This window comes from Grammomys surdaster, unplaced genomic scaffold, assembly GCF_004785775.1.
Source record: "Grammomys surdaster isolate TR1022 unplaced genomic scaffold, NIH_TR_1.0 208, whole genome shotgun sequence".
Classification (NCBI taxonomy): domain Eukaryota; kingdom Metazoa; phylum Chordata; class Mammalia; order Rodentia; family Muridae; genus Grammomys; species Grammomys surdaster.
The window spans coordinates 7,539,763-7,564,625 of NW_021604653.1; the positions used below are offsets into that span (position 1 = coordinate 7,539,763).

Sequence of the window (24,863 nt, forward strand, 5' to 3'; positions counted from 1 at the left end):
CCTGTGCAACCCTCGTCTGCTGCCTAAATGACCACTTTGACCTTCATCAAAAACTGCCCTTGGATTTTAAGTGTTCTTGGGGGGGGGGGGGCAGGCAGAGGTCACCACGTCTTCCCACTCCCTGTCAGGGTGGTCGGTTCTGCTCGTTGACTGTGGGCAGACCAGGAAGTGACAAGACAGGCTCTGAGACTCCCAAGGGGAACCACGTGGGGTGGTGGCTAGTGGCTTCCTCCACTTGTAGTGCAGGGCGGGGACGGCGATTGAGGCCAGAAGGGGTGGCACGGCTGGATAAGTGGCAGCGAGCTGGCGGATGGCCACTACCCGGCCAGGTCCGGCCCCATGGGCGGGCGGGGCACAAGGAGAGGAGGAGTCTGAGCCAGAGCCACCGCCTCCTCCCGCGACCTGCAGCTGCCAAGGCTCCTCCAAGCGGCCGGCTGCCGAGGTGAGTGACCCTGTCCCGGCTCGCATGCCTTAGGCTGTGCACTGTCCCCAGCACCCCTGTAGCGTGCCTGCTCTGACGCACCCTGGGCAGTCACTACAGGTCAGGAAACCTGGTCCCCTAGAACCAAGCCACGTGAGCCTGGTGGCAGAAAATCCCAGCGGGGTTCCCACAGACCAGGGGAAAGCCGGCGTCTGGAGCCCGGGTTGCACTTGTTAGCCACGGTCCGGGCAGCCCTGAACAACCACGGGTCCCACGTGCTCTTCGTTTTTTGTTCAGCGGGTTTCAGGGGAGGGAGTGTGGAGCACCCAATGGGCAGATCTGCCTAGTGCCCGCCTCTCTGCCCGCCGAACCTTAGCCTGGAAAGTTCTTCCTGGCCACTGAAATCTGGGAGTAGGCTGCCGGCAGGAGTGTAGCGGTAACTTTGGTCACTCTAATTAAAGTGGAGGTTGTGTCTTAGCCGGTTTGGGTCAATAGGTAGTTTGCGCTGGTGGGGTTCGGGGATGAGGGGCGGTGGGGTACCAAGAAGTCAAACAAGTGTTCAGAGCCACCTCTAAAACAGGCTCCAGAAGTCGGGGTTTGTGAAATGCCCTAGGGAAGTATGTCTGTCCGGCAGAGTGCTGCTATGATATAATTAGCAGCCAACATTTTTCCAACACTTATATGTGTCAGGGTGCATTGCTCTGTGCACATTAGACCAGCTAATCCTGGCAGCCAGGAGACCCTGTTTCTCTGTTATTCAGGGGTATGCTGAGCCTTCCAGGTCCCCGGTGTTTTGCAAGGACGCGGGTAGCAAATCATAGAAATTGTCAGACTTTCCCAACAAAGAGGGCGTCTATGAGGTAAAGGAGGCCATGCATGCAGTCCTGGGTGAGAACAATGCCCACGAGAGGAAAGGGCATGCCCTCTTAAGTCACCACAAGGGCTGGTGTAGTCTGTGTCCACGTGGAGGCCAGAAGTGGAGGCTGGGTGTCTTCCTTTATTGATTTGTACATTTTGAAAGATGGGATCATTCACTGAACCTGAAGCTCACCATTTGGCTAAGCTGTCTGGCCAGCAAGCCCTGGGAATCCTCCTTGTCTCCACCTCCCCAATGCAGCCATTACAGGTGTGTATGAGTGCACCAGCTTTTTACCTGAGTTCTAGACATCCAAGTGCTGGCACAGACAGCACTTCACTGACTGAACCACCTCCTCAGTTCTGCAAGGGCTGTTAAAAACACAGATGTCCAGTCATCCTGGGCAACCAACTGAATCGGTCAGGAGCACATGAAGGACCCAGCTGTGTGTCTGTCTGTCCTCACCTCTGTCACCACTGGTCTGCAAAGAGAAGCAAATGTTTAACCAATGTTCCATGGGTGAAGACATGGTATGGGACAAGCAATGTCATGGGGGAAGGGGTGGGGACAGGAAGACTTTCAGGGAGGTCTTGGCATGAGAGGCTAGTTACCTTGGAGCCAGCCGGGAGCTCAGGATGGCCCAACTGGTCATCTCAAGTTTAATCAGATGGCCTGAAGACACCAGAGAGATGGATTCCTGGCCCAGCCTGTCTTCTGTCCTTGTTTTATGGTTCTTCTTTTCTTAGCCTCATCAGAGACAGAGTATTGGGTAGAGTTTCAAGGTGTTAAAAAGTGAAAGTTCTTGATCGAAGTCCAAAGCCACACACCTTCACAGTGGGTGGGATGAGGCAGGTGCTTTGTAGTCCGCAAGCAGTGAGTCTGAATCTAGCCAATGCTCTAGTCTTCTGACTGTCTGGACTTGGTTCTTCAATTGGTAAGCCTTGCTGGGGCCCTTCCGCACTATATCCTCATAAAACAGAGCGAGTGCTACCCACAGGCATTAATTATATAGAACTCCAAGTTGTGGGAGTTTAAGTAACAGATTCTTCATTCTGCTCCCAAGGGTTTGAATATTAATGTTATGTGTTTAGGTTTATGTCTATGTTGGGGTATGTGAATATAGGTGTGTGCAGGTGTGCAAGCATGTGCACACATGAGTGTGAAGACCAGAGGTCAACCTCAGCTGTCATTCTTCTGGCTTTTTGCCCTCTCATTGCTCTGGGACTTGCCAATTCAGCTTGGCTGGCTGGCCTGCAAGCTCCAAGGATTGCCTGTTTCATCTGCTTCCCCAGCTTTGTGATTACAAGTGTGCACCACCATGCTCAGCAGTTTTATATGGGTTCTGGGGAGTGGACTCAGGTCCTCACACTTGCAAGGCAAGTAGTTTTATCATCTGAGTTATTTCCTTATGTCAAATTTGAGGATTAATCTGTTTGGACCTTCCAGGCTCATGTAGAGAAGACCACTGAAGCCCAGAGTGGAGTCTGAGATCTCTGTGACAGGGCCCAGGAACCCTTGCTGAATGTCTGGGCACCTACCTCCAGGACAGGAAAGAGTCTCTTTGTGCTTCCTGCTGTCTGCAAATTGAAACCTTAATAGTCTGAGGCAGGGGTGGAAGGCCTTCCGGGACTTGGGTTCTCTGCCTTCCAACTGAAACTGGATCTGCCTCTTGCTGCCTTCCCTACCCTGCTGAGTGGTTAGGACTTTCTGGGTTGGGTAGGCAGGAGGAGGGTACTTTAAGTACTCTATGAAATTTCTCTCTAGTGTCTGGACCAGGAATGGGCCTCTGGATTTAAAAGGAGGGAGTTTGCTCATTTAGAACCTATGTTGGCTCCTTTCCTCCTTTGTGAAGGGATGGGTGTGTGCCTCTGTTTTGTGGTATGTGAAGACACGTGCATGCCATGGTACATGGGTGGAGGTCAGAGGACAACCTGGGAGACCTGATGGTTCTCCTCTTCTATATTTACATGGTCACCAGGTCAGCAGGTCACTAGGTCAGCAGGTCACCAGGGATGGCATCAGTGCCTGGCAGGCCAAGGACAGGAAGAGGGATGATCTGCAGTGCTTTGTCAGAGGCCGAGTGAGACAGATTCTAGGCCCAGCTTTGGGGGTCAACCAGAAGACATGACTTCCTGACTGGATACTTGCATATCATATGGGGAGCCCCTCCCCCATAACCTTCACAACCTCACAGATTAGGATGGGGTTTCACTGGTGGAGCAGGAGTAGGAAACAAGCACTGTAAGATGACTCAGTGGTTAAAGTACTTTCTGCACCAGCCCTGGTGACCTGCTGACACCCGAGCTAGCCCAAGCAATGGTGTTATCCTTCCAACCACGTGACTTTTCCAAGGGCAGACTAGCCTTCAGTCTCTTCTCTCAACCCCAAACCAGAAGCTCCTTGCCACTCACTCTAGGTCTGCCCAAATCCTGCTTCATCATCCAACTAACATTTACAGAGCACTAACTAGGTGCCAGGTACTCAGACCAGCACAGTTGGGAGGACCACCCAATAGTTACTCTTCCAAACTCATCTGAACCCTCTGTATTTCTGAGTATAAGTAAGGAAAAGGCCTCTCTTCCATGAGCCGAGCCCTCTAGAGCACTGCTTTGAGTAGACCTCTGTCCAGTTGCTCCTACAGTGTAAAATCCCTCCATCAGGAGAGTTAGGCTCCCAAACAACACATCTTTACCTGCCTCCTTGGTCACCCACAGGAGCAATTGTGAATATCACCGTTACATAGTCAGGTGTATATCTGTCTTCTGCTTCATGCCAGCAGCTGGTGTTTAGACATGATTTCCATGCTGGGAACTAAACACAGGGCTAGAGAACTCTGGAAAATACTCTTGCACTGAGCTGCTCCCCTGCTCTAATTGCTTGTTTTGAGCCTCTTTAGCTATCGGTTTAGGAGATTAATCTTGTACAAACAAGGAGATGGTCCCAAGAGCATCACACTAGCCAGTGGCATGAGTGTGGAGGAATATGAGAATCAGTGAAGGGTGGAATGGGCTATCCCAGGACATGTGAAGACAGCAAGGCCTTCCTGGGGCTGGTAAGCAGGCCTTTGACAGTGACACACCCCCCTCCAATACTATAGAGACCTGATATTTGTGGGGTGGCTGTCTGGCTGTGTGGGGGAGTAGGTCTGTCATTCTTCTAGGTAGGCTTATGGAGGTAGCAGGACCCCAACAGTGAGGTTGGATGTCTCCAAGGGAAAGTTTGTTCTAGGTGGCTGTGACCCAGACCCTCCTGGTGGAGTTGACCTGGACAGTGTGGGATGTGACAAGGAGCCATTGCTCCGTTGTTTGGGTGATCAGCCATGCCTGTGCAAGGGTCAGAAGCATACTGGAAGCAGTGATTGTGCCCAGCAAATCGGTGCCCCCATGAACACTGAGCCACTGCAAAAGATGGTCCCTCTGATGGTCCTTAGAGGGATGGCCCCAGACTGGCCAGAGCTGGAAGGGAGAGGAAGCAGCCGGAGCCTAGTCATCAAGGCTGGGGGTGGCATCCTGGAAAGCCTTGCTCCTAGAAATCCAGGCTCTATGGCTGGAGATGGAAACCTTAATGCACCTCTGTTTTCAGGGTCTCCCTGAGCAAAGCCCCATGGGAACAGATGGAACCCTAAGGAACTGCAGAGAGAGTCTGTTAGTTCCTTTCTGCTTCACCCAGCAGGTGTTTTTTTTCCCTGGGGAAGTGTCCCTTCCTCTCAGAGCAGCTACTCTAAGGGGACCTGGAGATCATCCAGCAACCTTAACTGGGACACAATAGGCTAAAGGACTCCTGTACTGAGTCAGGAATTCTGCCCCAAATCCTGCTACCCAGTGCTCTGGGTGACTTTGGGGCTCACTGGTGATGGAGAGCCCTCCTTGAACCCCACTGGTTCCACAGGCATCTTCCAGCATCAAGAGAGCACAGCTCAGAGTGAGGGACTTGGGGAGATGCACAGGTTTTTATCCTCAGCTGATACTTTCCAGGGATCAGGTGGTACCCCCAGCAATAGAGAACAGATTCAGACAACAGGCAAACACTGAGTAACTTGTGTCTTTAAGGGCTTCCGTAGTCACTGTCTTACTTAATGGTCAAAACAGAGGCAACACTGGGGATGTAGCTCAGCTGGTAGAGTGCTTGCTTAGCATGTATGAAGTCCTGGACTCCAACCAAAGAGCCACATAAAGTGAACATAGTAGACTATCCCTATAATCCTAGAACTGGGGAGGTAGAGGCTGAAGGATCAAGGGTTCAAGGTCATTCTTCACAACATGTGGAGTCTAAGACCAATCTGGTCTACATGAGACCCTCAGAGTAGGAAAGAAGCCTCCCCAAGGTCACACTGTTAGCATGTGGTTAAACTCAAGGTCATATTCAGGGCTGTCTGAGTACAACAACCAACTGCTAACCTAGCCTTCCTTGATGATTCAGAGTGGGTAAATGTTGTCCAGGGCTGCAGGAGTTGATAGCTGCTATAAGTTTTCAACAGCAGGGTGTTAGATTTCTAAGGAAGTGGGATTTGGGTGGGTCAGGAGTATGTTCAAACTCAGAAAAGACCAAGTACAAGCGAGTCACAAGTCGGGGCATGAAGAAAGAGACAACAGGATCAGTCTCTGTATTGGCCTATGCTGGACTCCATGCGATTCCAGAATCTAGCCCTGCCCCCAAGAGGCTTTACTGTTAGGGAGAGGCATATGGCCCTGCTCTAGTTGTTGATCCTGTGTGTGCTTATCATCAAGGTTGCTAGTTCCCTGACAGGCTGAAGACAGTCAGATATGCCCGTGCACAAGCCCAGAGAACATGGTTTCCATCAACAATACAGAAGTTTCATGAATTCTGGGCTGCCTTGGAAGCCTTGGAGCTCAGCAGCGGGTGGGCTTGTGACCTTATCTACCATTTGCAGTGAAACGATAATAGAGCTGTCTGTCGTCTTCTGCTATGGGTACTGTCTGGCATGTAGTGACAAAGAAGCCTCCCCTATCAGCACAAAATGCTGAGAGAATTCTCCAGAAGCCGGTAACAGCCATGGTGATTGCAATGAATTACCCTCCAAGAAATTGATCAGTTGTTACTTTCTGTTACCATAATGCTTGCTTTGTACCTCAAAGGGTCTCAGTGTCTCTGCCCGCCCTCTCCTTTACGCTCCAGGACATTTATTCATTTTATGCATCCTGGCTTCAGTTTGCCCATCCTGCCTCAATTCCTGTACCAAAGGCTCTGCAGTCTGAGCCACTAATTACTACACTGAGGTTTCCTCCCCAAACAGGAAGTCTCTTGCAGAATTGCTCTCTCAGGGCACTCTCTAACCGAACATCAGCCACCTCTCCAGGGCCAGTCCCTGTGGCCAGCTGTAGGCGGGCAAACTGAGAGGGGAGGTGTCCCAGTTATTCACGCCCTAGAAGGGCCTGTGGCTGCCCCGCTTCTGAAAAACCACGGTCAGACTGCCAAAGGTGGAGACTTTAGTCAGAAGAGGCAGCTTACAGTGGGGTTGTCTGGGTACTCTAAACCTTCAGACCTCACCCGAAGGCCAGATGGCACAGTCACCTGTTGCAGGTAAGTCTGATCAAGGCTCCAAGGCAGCCGCCTCGTTCACTATTACACCATCCTCTGGTCCACTTGAGAGTGCTGATCTTTGAAACAGACTTACCAGAGCCCAGAGAGAGCAGTGTTTCCCTGAGGGTAGCACAGCCTCAGCCTGGCAGGAAAGAGCACAGTAGAATACTATCTTGTCAAAATAAATCGAGAGATTGATTGTCTGTTGTGTGTATTGCAGGGCCACCTTCTCAGGGAGGACGTTCAGGCAATGAGTATGAGAGCCTGTTCAGAGTTCAGGGCCCTGGTTTGCACACACAGAGAAAGAAGTAGCTTTGTGGGTTTTAGTGTGTGTTGCTTTAAAAAAAATTTTTAATGTTCATGATGTATTTCTGAGGAATGTGGGCCCGTTGGGAATTATAAATTTTACACAGAACTGTTGGCTGCAAGTAATCGAACTGGATTTTTCTAGAAGGATTTGAAAAGCTAGATGTTTGTAAAAGCTTTATCAATTATTCATTCGCTTTTATTCTGCAAAGTGATGTGGAGAGAAAATGCTGTTTTCTGACATATCAAACTCGTGTGCGCGAGTGTGTGTGTTTTCTCTTTAGCAGGCACAAAACTGCCTTCCTTAAAAAAAAATAATGATTTTTATAATGTCTAAATAACAATCCCAGGTAGTATTACAAGAAACGTAACAGTAAATTGTTTGTAAGGGTCCATCTGATAGGAGAGATGCCTACAGAGAAAAACTGAAGTGTGCCACTTAAAACATGTTTGATGTCATTAGCTTTTGTTTTGTTTGTGGCAGAGCTTCCTGTAGCCTCAACCTCATCATGGAACCAAGGACAATTTGGAACTTCTCATCCTCCTGCCTCTATCACCCAGATATGGAAGTATCGAACACACACTACTATGCCTTTGTATAGTTCTGGGGATCAAAGCCCTGGGCTTCATGTGTGTGCTCTGTAAGCTCTCTACCAACTGCCCTGCATCTCCAGAGCCACCAAAGCTTTTACATGCTAATTTGAGCCTGGGGGTCTCTCTTCTCTCCCCTCACCTAGGGAGATAAATGTAGGGTTGGGCAAGGAGAGAGAACTGTGGTCCCTGAGCCTAGGAAGGAGCAAGGGCCTGGGTCTGAGAAAACCCCCATTTAAGACCCAGGATGAAGGCCAGCCCCACACTACAGGAACAGTAAGAAGAGTGACTGGGAAATTATTCCCAGCAGCTTAGAGAGAAGATAACGATCATGAGAAGGAAACAGACATAAATCTAGAACCTGGTGCTAGCCAGGTGACATCTGTAGCACCCACATACAGAGCCTCAGTCCTCACCACCCAAGATGTCAGTCAGTTGGATGCAGAGATTAGATGAAGGCAGAGCCAGCTCTGAGCCTTGGAGGAAGTCCCTTTACCTGTCTGAGCCTTGGTTTGTGATATGTAAAGTAGAAGTGTCTTTTGTAAGTCATATCCCAACACATAGCCAAGGTCATGGATTGCTGCATGTTGTGATCTGGCCTTGTCTTCTAATCTCGTCTCATGCCCTGGTGATTTGGATTGTATAGGGACCAGGCACTTGCAGAGTCCTGGGGTGTGCTGGCTGCTTCCCTCAGTAGCCTTATGCCCCAAGGAAACCCTGTATTACTACTTGGGGAAGTTGTGTGGCAGAAAGAGGGAGAGGGCGTTGTCCCTGGGAATCTCTTCTTTTTGCATAGCAAGGGTGTAATTTTCATCCAGTGTGGGCAATCCCCAGTTTAATGATGGTTTGACATAGGATCTGTCAGCTTTAGGGAGGTACAACACCAACAGAATTCAGCAGGAACATTCTTCAAATTGTGAATTTGGTGGTTTTCCGAGGTATTTTAAACTCATGGCATCATCAGTTTACAGAGGATTTTCAGGCTACCATGCCACTGTAAATCAAGGTTCATAAAATGAGCAAGATGTGTGTGTGTGTGTGTGTGTGTGTGTGTGTGTGATTTGTGTTTGTTTGTTCACACATATGAGATCACATATAGACACATTCATGTGAAGGTCAGAGGTCTTTCTTGATCACCTCCGCTATATATATTGAGACAAAGACTGTCACTAGGAACAACTGCTCTCAACTTTTGCTAGTCTTACCAGGAATCCTCTGTCTCTGTCTCTGGGATTACAGGCAGGCTACCACTCCTATCTGGCATTTATATGGTGCTGGGGATCTGAACTCTGGTCTTAGTACTTTCATGGCATGCTCTTTACCCCTGAGCCATCTTCCCAGCCCAGAAAGACTTTCTAGACATTATTATTCCCTTCACCTGCCTGAGGGTTGTAAATTCATATCAAAGGCTGTTAGGTTTAACATTGCCATAAACATGTGGGAAGGGATGATGGAAGATTATGGGGCTTCCCAGCACTCTAAGGGAAGGTGTGTGGTACTGTATACTTGTTCTGTCCCTGTGACAGATAGCCCAGGGGATCAGAAGACAAAAACATCAATTTTTGTCTTGAATAACTGGAAGGCTTCTTTTCTTCTTTTACCTTTAAAAAAAAATGTATGCATATGTGTATACATATGTGCTCACTTGTATATATGTGCTCACATGTATGTACTGATACTATGTGTGTATGTATGTTCATATGTGTTCTCACTAACATGTATGCTCACATGTGTGTTGAGGCGTTGCATATGGAGCCAGAGAATGACATCAGGTGTCACCTTCAGGAGCTCACCAACTGACTTAGAGATCATCCTGTCTCTGCCTCCCCCGCACTGGCATCACAAGTGCATGTTATGTGTGGGCGGGGGGGGGGAATCAAGTTCTTCATACTTTCTAGGCAACCATTTTACTAACTGAGCCATCTCCTTAGCTCCAGCAGCTGGGCCTTCTGTTGGGCCTGGTAATTGCTGATCTTAGTTGTAAACTTGACTGGATTTTGGATCAGGCAGTTATGAAAGCTGTTTGAGCACTGCTTTGAGGGACTTATTTTGGTTTTGTTTGCTTGTTGAGACAGTTTCTCAGAATGTAGCCCTGGTTAGCAAAGAACTCACTATGTAGGCCAGTTTGTCTTCAATCTCATAACAATCTGCCTGTCTGTCTTTTAAGTGCTGGGATTAAAGGTGTGTGTAACCATGCTGGACCAAGAGAAGAGACTCTTTTGGTCAGACTATTTGAGTCAGGAAGATCCTCCCCCCCCCCAAATGTAGGTGTCACTGTCTGGTGGCAGCCCAGATAAAAGGACAAGAAGGAAATGCTTGCTTTTTGCCTGCTGCCCTTTGTTTTACTGGCAAGCTTATCTATCCTGCTGCTGCAACATACTCTCCCCCCTCCCCGATGATGCTAGAACCAGCTTCTTTGGGTTTCCATCATAGACTAAAGTCCAGTGGCTCACCAGGTGTCTCAAAACCCATAGGGGCATTTTAAAACAGTACACTGAGCAACTTCTGTATTCCTGGCCTCTCTAGCATGAGACAGCCATTGTTGGATTACCTGAACCACATCTTGCAAGTCGATCTAAAAACCACCCTAATGCACCTCTTGTGAGGAGCAAGTAATTTAGTGTCTCTGTCCATAAAACTTTTGGCCATTTAGAAAAATAAGGAAGATAATGATGCTGGCTGGTGACTTCCAGAATCTCTGGGTAAAGTGACAAAAGAAAAGAATGAACTCAGTGGTAAAATTAACCAACGCCAGACACACATAAGCGGGCTCAGATTTTCTAGATGTGTCCTGGAAGAAATCTCCCCAGCAGCCATAAAGTTCAAGTTGCTAAGAATCAAGCCCAAGTCCCTCCTTATAAGGTTGGCCAACTTACTACAGAAATTCAAGTCTCAGACCTGAGCATTTAAAGTGAGGATACTGATTAGAAAAAAAAAAAAAGTGATTCTGTGGCTCAGAATGGAAATGTGGGGGGTGAGGGGGGAGAGGACCCTAAAAAGGTTGAAGGCATTGAATTTCTTCATTTGAGGAACTAGCCTCCTTGCCCTTAGAGGATGTGCCCCCACCCCCTGCAGTACCACCCTCTTCACCCTTGCCTGGCGGAATTATTCTTTCAATATCTGTAGTATGAGACTTTTTCTGTAGGAAAAGCTGGACAAGACAATGCTGATGCCCCTTAGTCCCATGAATTATTGTCTGTACACATGTAATGGGATTCAAGACTCGACAGGCTTTGAAACAAAGAGGTGTGCTTGCCACACTAGTGAAGAACTTAACGAGTTTGCTAATTTGCATAAGCAGAAGTCTGAGGAATATGTGTGGGGATGGATTTGAGGGGTGTGGGATAATGGTGGAAGGATGAAAGGACCAGATTGGCCGGTGTTAATGCATATGAGCTCCTTACACAGAGATTTTAGGTTTAAAATCGACATGCATACAGTGCCAAGCATGGCCGCTCACACCTTTTGTCTTAGTGCTCTGGAGGCGGAAGCAGTGGATCTCTGAATTTTAGGCTAGATGGGACTACATAGACTATTTCAATAAATAAATAAACAAATAAATAAATATAGGTGAAGAGTTTATTTGATATGTTCCTGAAGTATTTATCGAAAAAAAAAAAAAAGCCTGTTGAGAATGTGAGAATGAGCTGGAGATGCTGATATCCTTTAGTTTAGTGTTGATGGAGAGGGATTTGGGGGTTCAGGGAAATTGGAAGGCTACAGAGGGTCCACTGTGTTAAACCTCGTTATCCACAGCCCAGCACACATGTCCTTCACTAACGCTAGGAGAGGGTAAATGACGGAGGAGCACCAGCATGTTTGAAGAGCTTTGTTATGCTCTTTCCCTTGGGTCAGACCTTACATTGGAGACACTGGTGTTCAACCAGACACTGGAGAAAAGTGACGTAAAAATATCCTTAGAAGGACTGTGTACATTAGTGCCACCATCAAGGACTTGAGAGATGCAAGGGTAGCGGTCCCTACCACATTTCCTTTCTACACTTCTATTCAGCATGCTGTAGAAGACAGATGGGTTGTCTGGTGATGGCTGACTTCTGAAAGCTGCTCCACCATATGCGGTTTCCTTACTTGAGCAGATTAATACATCTTCAGGTACCTTTCTTCTCAGCATTCAGAAGGGCCATCAGAAACAATTTGCTTTTAACCAGCAAGGACAGCAGTATACCTTTACTGTTCTTGAGGCACCATGGGTATATTAATTCTCCAGGTCACTATGGTGACATCATCCCTAGGCTGGTGAGCCTGGGCTGTGTGAAAAAGTTGAGAGGACTGGAGCATGGTCAATAGAGCACTGGCTCCTCTTGTAGAGGACCTGCCTGGGTTTGACTCCCAGCTTCAGCATGGCAAGTAGTTCATGACATTCTCTAACTCCAGGTCCCAGGGTTCTAATACCCTCTTCTAGCCTCTGTCGTCACTCCACACATGTGGTGGGCATACACATGCAGGCTCAACACTCATACATACAAAGTAAATAAATAAATATTTAAAAATTACTAAAGGCTCGCTGAGCATGAGTTTTAGAGTTTAGAGTTTTAGCTAACACGCTGAGCTTCGTTGTCTTCTACCCTGAGCTCCTGGTTAAGTTTCTCCCCTGACTTCCCTCAGTGATGGGTGATGATCTGGAAGTATTACAAAGAAACCCTTTCCTCCCCAAGCTGCTTTTACTCCTTGTCTTTTTTTCCTCCTTTGTTTGTTTGTTATTGAGACAGGGTCTCTCTATATAGCCCTGGCTGTCCTGGAACTCACTTTGTAGACTAGATTAGCCTTGAACTCAAAAGAGACATGTCTGTCTCTGCCTCCAGATCATAGAGCCATGCCTCAACCCCTGCCATGCTAGAGCAGGCTCTTTCACAGGACTCAGAAGACTAACCCCAGGTTTCTTCCTGGGCCAGGGCAGAGGGGAACCAAGCCAATGAGCTTTAAAGCGAGAGAAAGCAAACTAGAACAAACTAGACTGTGAGTTTTGTTAGATGGAGGGAAGAAGATCTGCAGGCAAAAAGGATCAATTCAGAAAACCAAACATGATCCCTGAGGGAGAAGAAGGGGAGGGGAGGGGAAGGGAAGGGCAGGGAGGGCACAGGAGGGAGAGGGACAGAGAGAAGGAGGGAAGCAAAGAGAGAGGAGAGAAGATAGACAGTTATTTCATCACCACTGGGATGCAGGGCCCCAACTAGGTTCTAGGAGAACAGCTAAGACACACATGCACACCCTGACCTTGGCACGGAAACCAGAAGTTACATTATTCAAGCAAGTATTAATTGAGCACCTCCTGCATGCCAGGCTCTGGGCTGAGTGCAGTGACCGACAAGTGAACCAGTAAGTGAAGTGGGCAGAGCGAGTCATGGAGCCCAAGGTTCCCCTCTGCCCTGGCCTGGGAGGAAACCTAGGGTTAGTGTTCTGAGTCCTGGGAAAGAGCCTGCTCTGGCATGGCAGGGTTTGGGGTCAGCTCTATGATCTGGTCTTTCCAGAACAGCTGGTGATTGTGTGGAGACCAAGTCCAGTGTCCTTAAGAGTCCAGAGGAAGTGGCAGGCAGGAGAGACTCCCCCAAAGGCTTTCTGGGAAAAAAGAAACTCATAACTAGACAGAACGAGAGGAAGTGATGTCATCAAGCTTGGTCCCGGGGGAAGGCCTGGAGCTGTCTTTGTGTGTCTTGGCTACCTCTGGCTGTTCTGTACCCGATGCTTCCCAGGCTAGGATCAAAGCTGAGCCAAACTTTTTTTTTGTTTTTTTTTTTTTCCTGATTTTTCAAAGCCCTCCTCACAGCAAGGGGAGGGACAGCCACAGCCTTCAGGATGCACAGGCTCCAGGCTTTGCAGCTCCAGTCTCCCAGGAAGCAATGGGCCACCTCACTTCAGGTGCTGAGGATGTAGAGAATGAAGAAGATGCAGGGGTTGGCTCATGCCCCAGCCTTAGTGCTGACACAAGGCCTCCCTCTCCCCTCTCCCAGCCAGCACTGGCCATCATGCTGAGTCTAATGGCCTCAGTTGAATTGAGTTGCCCTGATAAGCAGCCATTCTGACTTGCTCTGTTGAGTTGAAGAAGTGAAACTGAACGGGTGGGAGGTGACCATCTGGGCTCTTCAGCCAAAGTGCTCAGTCCCTGGAGAACATTCTCACAGCCAGGCTGTGTGTTAACATCTCGGACTTCCAGTCTTTGCAATACCACAGCCCTCACATTTGTCCCCAAGCCGGCTGTGGGCCTGGTGACCTACCTGCTATAGAAGCAGACACCATCAGTTTTGATTTGGCTGAAATGCCACGAATCCCCCATCCCCCTCACCTCACTCCTGTTATGAATGGTTATTAATGACCCTGATTACTGTCTTGACAAACCTAAGGGAAGGTAGCAACTTGGAGGGAGAAGGGTTTGTGTTGGCTCACAGTCTGAGTACAGTCCATCATGGTGGGGAAGGCATGGTGGCAGGAGCCTGAAGCATCTGGTGAGGAAGCAGACTTGAATGCTGGTGCATACCCCATTGTCTTCTTTTAATTGATCTCAGGCCTAGTGTTTCACATTTAGGGTGAGTTCCCACTTCAGTCTAATCTAGAAACTCACTTTCACATACTCAGAGGTTTATCTCCTAAGTGATTCTAGATCCTGCCAAAAGTTGACAGTATTGGCTCTTAACTTGAAGGAAAGAATTCAGTCAAGAAACAGCATAACCAGAAGTTTATTGGGTAAAGCTAAGGAAAACACTCTGAAGAAAGATTTGAGTAGGCTGCTCCAAGGCAGGGGACAGTGTAGTGGGTTCTTGGTGTGGAATTTTAAAGAAAATTTTATGAATATTTATGAGTAGGTAGCATATTCATGGAGTGAGTTGGGTTTTCCTCTCCAAATCATGTCAAACCAGGTATTGCTTTTAAGGTACTTCTTTCCTCTAAGAAATCCACTAAAATGGGCCTGGGGTAGTGGTCCAAAACCACAATAGTGTTTATGTGATGGTGATGCCAGGGTCTGAGGCTGCACATGTCTGGGAGAATGTTCTGCTTGCCAAGAAGTTGAGGGTGATCTTGAACTTCTGAGATACCCCTGCTTCCACCTTCAGAGTGCTGGCATTACCTTGCCTGCTGTATGTGGTGCTAGTGAGCAGACGTAGGCAGTCATACATGCTACATGTGCTCAATAGCCTTACGCCAACTTGACATAAGCTAGAGTCATTTTGGAAGAGAAAGCCTCAATTGAGAAGATGCCTCTGTCAAGTTGGCCTGTGGGCAAATCAGTGGGCCACGGTCTTGACTGGTCTGGAAAGGCCCATCCCACTGAGGGCAGTGTCTCCCGTGGGCTGGTACTCCTGGGTGCTAAGCTGGAGAGGAGCAAGCAGGAAGCAGTGTTCCTCTGTGGCCTACACTTAGGTTCCTGACTCCAGGTTTCTTGCCTTGTGCAGATTTCTGTCTGTAGTGGAATGTGATGTGGAACCGTAAAGCTGAAGGAAACCCTTTCCTCCCCCCAAGTCACTGTGCTGTTTATCACAGCAACAGAAAAGGAACTAAGTACCCTAGCCAAGTACTTTACTGGGTATTCCCCAGCCCTTTCCCCAGTTCTTTACTGTCCTACCTACCACGGTGGCGTTCAGAGTGTGACTCCTGGAATCTCAGGAACCTCCGCAATAGGTTCTGCAGCCTCTGCAAATGCCAATGTGACTTCGTTGAAGTTCTTGTGTCAGGTACAGCACTAAGTGCTGGAGTTCCCGGAACCAAACAGGACTGAGTTCCACCTTGGAGGAGTTTGGAGCCTAGGGAGGAGCCAGGCAGGAGTGGGGGAAAGACTGCATATCAGAGCAGAGGTTGCCCTTCAGGGTTATGGAGGCACAGGCACAGCAGTTGAGGGTTTGATTTGGGAGCTGGGGATCCTGGCAGGGAAGGGTGGCCTGGGGCCTAAGGACTGTCACTGGCAGGCACCCCAGGCTCCATGTCTAAACTTGCTGGTGCCCTGTCCATCTATCTTCCTACTGTGCCACCACCCCAGGTGCCATTTCCTCCAAGCCTCTGCTTCATTTTGGCTGTCTCTGTTTTCTTTTTGACAGGGTCTCATGTAACCCTGGCTGGCCTCGAACTCACTGTGTAGGTGAGGATGACCTCACAGTTCTAGTCCTCTTGCCTTTGCGATGCACCACCACTTCCAGTTTACTGAATGTAGGGGGCAAGGCGGGTGCCAAACCCAGGGCTTCTTGTGTGCTAGGCAAGCACTCCACTGACTCAGCCACACCCTGACCCTCCTCCTCACCCCATTAAGCTGGCTTGGGGTGAAATGCATGTGTGCCTTCAGGCCATTATCTCAGAGAAAGTATTTAGAAAATGCACTATATTGATTTGGAAATCTATTTCTGCTTTACAAGATACAAAATGGAGGGTTTTGTTGTTGTTTGTTTTTTTAAACCCCAGACAGAGGGGTGAAATGAAGATAGTAAATTTAAGAATCCTAAAGACTAGATGTTGTAGTGCATATCTTTCGTGGCCAGCCAGGGCTATGCAGTGAAACTCTGTCTCGGGGGTGGGGGGTGGGGGTGAGGCACAGAGCTGAGCCTTTACTGTGAAGTACCATGGCTCCATGTGTAGGGAAGAGACTGGGTTTAGAGGAAGTGAACTTGCAGGAGTCAATTCTCTCCTGCCACCAGGTCCTAGGAATAGACCTCAGGTTGTCAAGCTTGGTGGCATGTGCCTTTTTTACCCACTCGTTTGTGTGCACGGGAGTGCAGCAAGGAAACTGTCCCAATGGCTGCTCCAGTAGGGGAAGATGTCTTTTTTTTTAAATGTTATCCTATTTATGTATGTAGGGTTTTCTTACTTATTCATTTTACATCCCATTCACTGCCTCTGCCAGTTATTCCCTCCCACAGTCCTCATTCCCCCCCCCCATTCCTCCCTTCTCCTGTGAGCCAGTGGGGGCCTCTCACCCTCGCACTTCAAGTCTCCTTGAGGCTAGGGGCTTCTTCTCGCACTGGCAGCCCAGCTAGAACATAACCCACAGACAGGCAACAGCTTTTGGGACAGCCCGTGTTCTGCTTGTTCTGGATCCACATGGAGACCAAGCTGCACATTTGCCACGTATGTATAGGGAGGCCTAGGCCAGCCCATGTATGCTCTTTGGTTGGTGGTTCAGAATCTGAGAGCCCCAAGGGTCCATGTTAGTTGACTCTCCTGGTCTTCTTGTGGAGTTTCTATCCAATACAGGATCTGCAATCCTTCCTCCTATTCTTCCATGAGTCTCGAAGCTCCATCCACAATAGTCTGTATCTGTGCGTCTGTGGGTGTCTGCATCTGTCTGAGTCAGCTTTTGGGCGGAGCTTCTCAGAGGGTAACACGCTCCTATCCACAAGCATAACAGAGTATCATTAATAGTGTCAGGCAAGTGGTGCTTGCCCTCAGGATGGGTCTCAAGATGTGCTGGTTATTAGTTGGCCATTCCTTTAGTCTCTGTCCCATTCCCTGTGCCTGCATTTCTTGTAGACAGGATAAATTTTGGGTTGAAAGTTTTGTGGGTGGGTTTGTGTGTCTATTGCTCTACTGAGATTACTGTCTGACTATAGGAGGTGGCCTCTTCTGGTTCCATATCCCCAGTGATGTGAGTCACAGCTAAGGTCACCCCCATAGATTCTTGGGCACCTCCCTTATCCCAGGTCTCTGTCTCATCCTGGAGATGCCCCCTACCTCCTCACCCCCATCAGTTCAGATTTCCATTCATTTTCATGACCATCTCATCTGTCCTTCCCCACACCTTATCCTGAATCCCCCCATTTGCCCCCTCCCCCTCCCCACCCCCACCCTCCCAGTTCCTTCCCTCTGTCTACCTCCAATGACTTATTTTACTCCCCCTTCTAAGTGAGATTCAACCTCCTAGCTTGGCCCTTCCTTCTTGCTTAGCTTCTTTGGATCTGTAGGGGAAGGTTTTGTTCTCAAGAGAGATAATATGCAGAGACATCTGGGAAAGTCCAGAACAGAGAGAGAAAGAAGCCGACTGGCAGTGGCCAGGGCTGTCTGTGGAAGAGCACAGGGTGGAAAAACCATTTGGATTATAAGGAGGATGAGTAGCCGGGGGAAGGAAGCTGGAGCAGGGCCCTAGAGTTGAGGGTAGGGGAGGAGGTGAGAAAGGCCAGGAGGCTAGCATGGGAGCTTTGGGAATATATAGTGGGTACTTGTGGATAGGGACCGAGGGAACCTAGAGGCCAGTGTGGGTTTGGATATGCAACCACATGTACATGTCAGTGGGGAGCCACATGCTCCTGCCAGAGGCAAGGAGAAATGTCTCCTGTTAGGGGAACATTAACGTGTTTCACAGGTTCTTGTGGAATGTTGGCTTTTACCTAACTGCCAGAAATCCTTCTAGAGTCCATCTTGAGGTCATTTCTAGACACAGAGACTACCTGAGATATAACACCACTGAGCCATCTCATCAGGTCCCCATATCTGTCTCAGTGGCCTGGGACTTACTGATTTGGATATGTTAGATGGTCCTGGGAGGCCTAGGGACCCTGCTCCCCAGCGGTGGGGTTACAAGTGAGCACCACCATGCCTGGCTTTTCTACATGGGCCCTGCGTATCAGACTTAGGCCCTCATGCTTACAAGGTACTTCAACTAGGCATCAGCTAGGGATTCCCTGCAGCCCCTTTAATCCACCTCTTCAATATCCCTCCTCTTCGTGCCCCATAATGGGGCTTTGTTTCAGTGTGAGTTTCAAAGGGGACAAACCAGATCCACCCCAGTGGGAGGAATGATATGAAGCACACATCCTGGAAGATTCGCAGCTGTGTGCCCTTTCCAGCTGCCTGTCCTTATTTAAACTCCAGCCCTTTGAGTGAATAGCAGAGTGGTCCCTCCCACCTGGAACACAACTGTCCTAACACCAGACCACTCTGGGAGCAGTGGGGTGGCCCCCAGACCTCATCACTCACACACAGATCCATCCATAGAGCCTGGGAATGCTGGACTCAGCAGAGGCAGAAACAAGCCCCAGGGCCCTCCAAGACCAGGGATGTGGTGGAGCCAAGGGCGTTGTTGAGTCCCAAGGACCAGACTGTGGCTCCTCTCCAACAGCTAACAGGGGCTGTTGCATAAGCTTGGCTTCTCTGCAGGTCATGGGGCTTGGAGGGCTCCACTAGGTAGAAAAACAGAGAAACAACCTTGGGGTGCAGAGTCAAGTGAGTCACAGAATCCAGGCTCAACCCCAAAGCATGTTTACTCTTCAGTTACAGAAATAATAGCCTTTGGAAGCCCAGTTTCTTTAAAAACAAAAACAAAACTTGTATGTGTAATGCCTGGGATTAAACCCGGAAACTCTATACATGCTGAACAAGCATATAAAAATGAATGATTTGTTGTTTTACTTTTATTTTTAATTAAGTGTCTCTGTGTGGGTACATGCCCGTGAGTGTGGTGCCTGGAGAGGCCAGAGGCATCCAGTGCTCTTTGAGCTGAACTTACAGGTTGTGAGCCACACACTGTGGGTGCTAGGACCCAAACTTTCAACTCTTCAAACGCAGTGCGTGCTCTCAAACACTGAGCCACCACTCCAGCATATATTTTGCATATGCCCAATTTGCATATTTGCATGTGTTCATTTTTTTGCATATGTTCAATTGTGCAGCTGTCTCCACAATCAATTTTGTAATATTTGTGTCACTGTGAAAAGAAACCCGGTGCTGGTGAGCTCACTCCCCATTTTCCCTGAAGCCCTCCCTCCTCTGCCTGCAACCACTAATCTGATTTCTATCTCCAGATCTGCTTACTCTGTCTTCGCACTGATGGAGTCATGGGATACGTGACTTCCCACTGCCTGACTCCTAAGCATCTGTTTTCATTTGTTTGCTTGACCCAGGTCTTAGCAAGTAGCCCAGGCTAGCTTTGAACTCAGCGTTCTTCTGCTTAAACCCTCAGTGCTTGGATTGTAGGCATTCAGTACTATGGCTGGCAAGCATGCTACGGCAGGGTCATCATGTCAGAGCAGGTGTTAATGCATAGCTCCTCTTTACAGTTGAGCAGTGCTCTACTCCTGGGATGGCCTCTGTACACTTAACGGTCAGTTGATAGGCATTTGACTTATTCCTGCTTTTTGCTATTATGAGTAATGTTAATATGTGTTCTCTATGGATGTGTTTTCATTTATCCTGGAAGCAGAATGGCTGGGACAATGGGAAACTCTCTGCTTAACGTTAGGAAGGGCCCATCAGGCAGACCTCCTTCCATGGTGACCATATTGCTTTCCATTTCTGCACAGTGAGTGAACTTCTGATTTCTGGGTTGACAAGATCAAGGTCCTGTCCTGTTCTTGTTGGGTCAGCGTTTTACTCGAGTGTTGGTGGACATAGGGGACTTGTATGCAGTAGGTTAGCAGGTCCTGGGTCTAGCAGGGACTGTCAGAGGCAAATATCTTCAACACAGTCCTGACCATTAGGAGGCCAAGGACGGATCAAAACATTCTATCAAACACAGGGTGCCTGACATGAATGAGGGATCCTGGGTTCAATCTCCATCACTGCAGAAACCAAGTGTGAGGCTGTACATCTCTAATCCCAGCACTCAGGAAGCAGAGGCAGGAGGATCAGGAGTTGAAGGTCATCCTCAACTACAAAATGAGTTTGAGGACAGCCTGTGCTACCTAAGATCTTTTCTTGAAATTAAAACAAAATGGGGGAGATGGCTCAGCAGATAGAGAGCTTATAGTGCCAGCATGGAGAACTGAGTCCAGATTCTCAGAGCCCACATAAAAGCCAGAGACAAGTGTGTGTGTCTGTAATCCCAGTGCTCCTGCTGGCAAGATGAGTGGCAGAGATGGGAGCTTGGAGACCACCTAGCCTGCTGTGCACAGTAAACACTGCTGTGCATACTAACACCTCAAAAGAGGTGGTAGGTGAGGACCAATATGGAGATTGTTCTCTGACCTATGGCGATGTGCACACCCCCTCACCCCACCACAACACGACAGCCCTCTGTGACATCTCCCTCCCGAAATATAAAGGTTTAAAAAAAGTAAGATGGCAGAGAATGCAGCTTGCTAATAGAATGAATGTGAGCCTTAGTATGTGCAAAGCCTTGGGCTTCATCCTTGAATGAGGACACACACCCAGAGATAACATAGGGGCATCCCTGGGAACGGGGTGGGGGGGGGAATCCTAGGTTCTGAGTGTTTTTCCTTATAGTACGTATTGTAATTTTGAAGGATAACTGCACCTGGGGATTCCTGGAGGCCATCTCTGATTGCTTAGAATCTGAAGGATTGTCACTACCCATGAGAAAAAGCTGGGGCCATTGTCTTCATGACTTCCCTCATTCCTGTGTACCCAGGAGCTGGCAGGAGCTGGCGGGTTGGCCGTACATCAGAGCCAGAATTGCAGCCCATGTTTTGGCTCTGCTGGGAAGTAGGAGGGGACAAGCAGCCTGGGTAGAGACCCAGTGGAGACAGGATCATCCCAGCCACAGTGCTCTTTTGTCTGTAGCTTGGCAGGGAGGTGAGTAGTGCAGGCTACAGACCTGGCCTCAACAGCTGCAATTGGATATTCTCTCCTTCTGTGCCTTCAGTCTATAAATAGATCCCACATCAGAAGCACGGCTAGAGGCCAGACTCAAACTCTGACCTCCACCAAACACACAGGCAGTGGTGACTTCTGGGCCTCCCCATGGCCTTCAGACCAGGGGTAGGCCTTGTCCTTGGGTATGGCCATACCCATAAAAAACTGTAAGTGCGGGGGCTGGGGAAATGCCTTAGTAGGTAAAAAGCAATCACTGTGCAAGCAAGAGGATCTGAGTTCAAATCCTTAGAACCTACAAAAAAATGCTGAATATGGTAGCGAGCATCTCTAATCCCAGCATTCCTATAGGGAGATGAGAAGCAAAGAAAGAAGCTCGTGGGCCAGCTAGCATAGTGTATGGGAAGGAAAACGACGAAGAAGCTGTGCTTCAAACATGGTAGAGAGGCTGTCCTCTATCTAAACATATCCAGACTCATATACACAAATGCACACACACACACACACACACACTGAAAGGACAGTGCACAAACACCCGCACCTATGCTAAATGGCCTGATTTAGCACCAAGGCACAGGGTTCTCAAGCTTTCTTTTTCAATTTTTATATGCTAATTTTGTAAGGTTTTGCACAAAGCCTTCCCCAGTCTTATTGTCTGCTCTATTCTCTTGCCTCCGAAATTTGAGAGTGGACGCTTCTGTCTATCCAGGCTTCTGAGGTCACATAGATAGTAGCAGATGTGGACACCCTCATCTGGAATCCTTGCAGGCTGCTCCCAGGTTCCAGGCCGCTGGACAGAGGTCTCCATTGCCAGCCTGCAGAGTACTTGTTCCTGACTCCCCCGTGCCTTAACTCTGATCTCTAGGGCCTGAGGGGTGCCTGGCATCAGTGCAGAGGGAACTTCTCCTGCAGCCAGTGCTTGCTCAGTATTTACTAATGACACCTGAGAGTGTAGTTGTGCCCAGCCCCTCTGTTATTTTTATTGCTGCAGCCTTGTAAGGAAAGCACTATTATCTCTCTCTCTCTCTCTCTCTCTCTCTCTGTGTGTGTGTGTGTGTGTGTGTGTGTATGTGTAGGCCACCAATCAATGTCATATGTCTTTTTTTAGTCACTCTCCACCTTATTTATTGAGACAGGGTCTCTCACTGGGACTTGAAACCAATTCAGCTAGACTGGCAGACCTGTGGTTCCTCAGGGACCTGTCTGACTGCACATACAGGCACATGTGACCACACCTGGCTTTTGTACATGGATTCTGGAGATCCCAACTCAGATCCTCATACTTCTGTGTGTCAAGCAGTGTCTCCACTGAGCAGCCTCCCATCCCTGCTGGTTGCTTTTACCATTCTTCTCTGTAGAAAACAAGTCTGTGCTGGAAGCCGGCAGGGCGGATGTGCATTGTGCTGGAATTCCTGCTTCTCAGCTGGTGAGAGGCTTCACCCAGATTCCTTTCTCCTTTCCCATGTCCTCTTAAGTTATCTTGACTTTTTCCTCGTGTGTCTGTATGTGGTATGTGTGCACGGAGTATGTGTATACCTGTTGTTCTCCACCTTATTCAGTGTGGCAGGGTCTCAAGATGAACCCAAAGATCACCAACATGACGAGTCTAACTAATTAGCTTCCTCCAGGGGTCCCCTCTCCCTGATTTCTGAGTTCCATACCCACCTAGCATTTATGTGGGTGCTGGGGATGCAGACTCTGGTCCTTGTGCTCACATGGCAAGGGCTTTACCTCCAGAGCCATCTTCCCAGTCTTCATTTTCTATGTCTTTCCAGCCTTCCTCGGCAGGTAGGAGTCCCCACACACTGTGCATATGTACCCACATCTGGATAGGGGCTGCTATTGCTCCTCTAGTCCCTGTATTTGCAAGAGGAATACTCATTGCTGTGTGTTGGATGAAGGCCTAACCAGCTTTTTTTGACACAAATTAGGAGGTAGAGGGCCAGATACCCTGGGAGCCCTCCAGTGACCAGGTACCCTGAGAACGCTCCAGTGACCCAGTCTCTGCATTCACTTACAGGCACTACTATGTCGGGGGAGATGGACAAACCGCTGATCAGTCGCCGCCTGGTGGACAGCGATGGCAGTCTGGCTGAGGTCCCCAAGGAGGCCCCCAAAGTGGGCATCCTGGGCAGCGGGGATTTTGCCCGTTCCCTGGCCACACGCCTGGTGGGCTCTGGCTTCAGTGTGGTGGTGGGGAGCCGGAACCCCAAACGCACAGCTGGCCTCTTCCCCTCCTTAGCCCAAGTGACTTTCCAGGAGGAGGCTGTGAGCTCCCCAGAGGTCATCTTTGTAGCGGTGTTCCGGGAGCACTATTCTTCACTGTGCAGTCTTGGTGACCAGCTGGCTGGCAAGATCCTGGTGGATGTAAGCAACCCTACGGAGAAGGAGCATCTTCAGCACCGCCAGTCTAATGCTGAGTACCTGGCCTCACTCTTCCCTGCTAGCACTGTGGTCAAGGCCTTCAACGTCATCTCTGCATGGGCCCTACAGGCTGGCCCACGGGATGGGAACAGGCAGGTAGGTGCTGGGGAATGGCAGCCAGCATCCCTCATGCCACTATAAAAAAAAAAAAAATCTCATCTTAACACAGCAGGAAGTTGAAGCTTGGAGACATTAATGATCTTAACCCAGAGCTGGTGAGTTGGAATTTGAACCCTACTTACATAGACATGGGATCCATGTTCTTTTTGAGATGGGAACTGGGTTTCCTCAGAGTAAGGAGGAAAAGATGACAGCTGTTGACTTGAGAGTCAAGAAGGAGATATTTTGGGTCTTGGGAGATGGCACAGTGGACAAAATACGTGTTATGCAACTATTAGAACCCAAGTTTAGCTCCCTAGCATCCGCATGGAAACTGGATGTGGTGGCTGTAATTTCAAGGCTTGGGGAGGTGAGGGGTGGAGGACACAGAGACAGGGACCCCTGGGTGGTCAACCCAAGTCTCAGGAAGAATGGCAAGCTTCAGGTTCAGCAGGATAAAGAGAAAGGGGGATAAGACAACTTATTCTCATTTCCTTTCTGTTGCTGAGATAAAACACTGTCTGAAAGCAACTTAGTGGGCAAAGGGCTTCTTTCAGCTAACAAGTCACAGTCCATTCTTGTAGTAAGTCAGGGTAAGAACCCAGGCCTGTCTGCTATCCCATGTAGCATCACCTCTGTGCAGGGAACTCAACGCACAGCCAAAGAAGAAACCATGGAGGAATGCTGCCTGCTGACTCATTCAGGCTCATGGTTAACATGCTTTCTCACAAAGCTCAGGACCACATGCCTAGGAAAGGTGCCACCCACGGTGGGCTAGGTCCTCCTGCATCAGTTAACAAGTCAACACCCCCTGCCCCCAGTCATGCCCACAGGCTAATCTGATCTGAGCAATTCCTTGAGAATTCCTTCAGGTGACTTAATGGCCGTGCTGATAGGTAAAGATGACTAGGACAGAGGGCTTGGAAGGGACAGAACAAGAGGACTTGCTGGAGGTGGCTAAGGCCCTCAGCTGGCCTTAGACTCGGGCTCAGGAAGCAGAGAGGACACTTCAGGCTGATTTGACAACCTGCAAAGGAACCAAAGTTACACACACACACACACACACACACACACACACACACACACAAATAAACCCGAGGCTCTGAGACCTCAGTCTGTTCATCTGAAAGATGGGTGTCATAG

At 48.9% G+C, this 24,863-nt stretch overlaps 1 protein-coding gene across 2 annotated transcripts in view; it reads left to right on the forward strand.

Moving 5' to 3' along the window:
- Positions 1-366: 366 nt before the first annotated feature.
- Steap3 (STEAP3 metalloreductase) overlaps positions 367-24,863 on the forward strand; it is a 41,248-nt gene continuing 16,751 nt past the window's right edge. The window contains exons 1-2 of one of the 2 annotated variants that reach the window (XM_028771517.1): positions 367-442; positions 23,218-23,717. In XM_028771517.1, the coding sequence (XP_028627350.1) occupies positions 23,226-23,717 (492 nt within the window). In that variant the 5' untranslated portion in view covers positions 367-442; positions 23,218-23,225. Of the gene's footprint in view, positions 443-6,714; positions 6,819-23,217; positions 23,718-24,863 lie in introns of those variants that run through there. The other variant, XM_028771516.1, reaches the window with a different exon arrangement.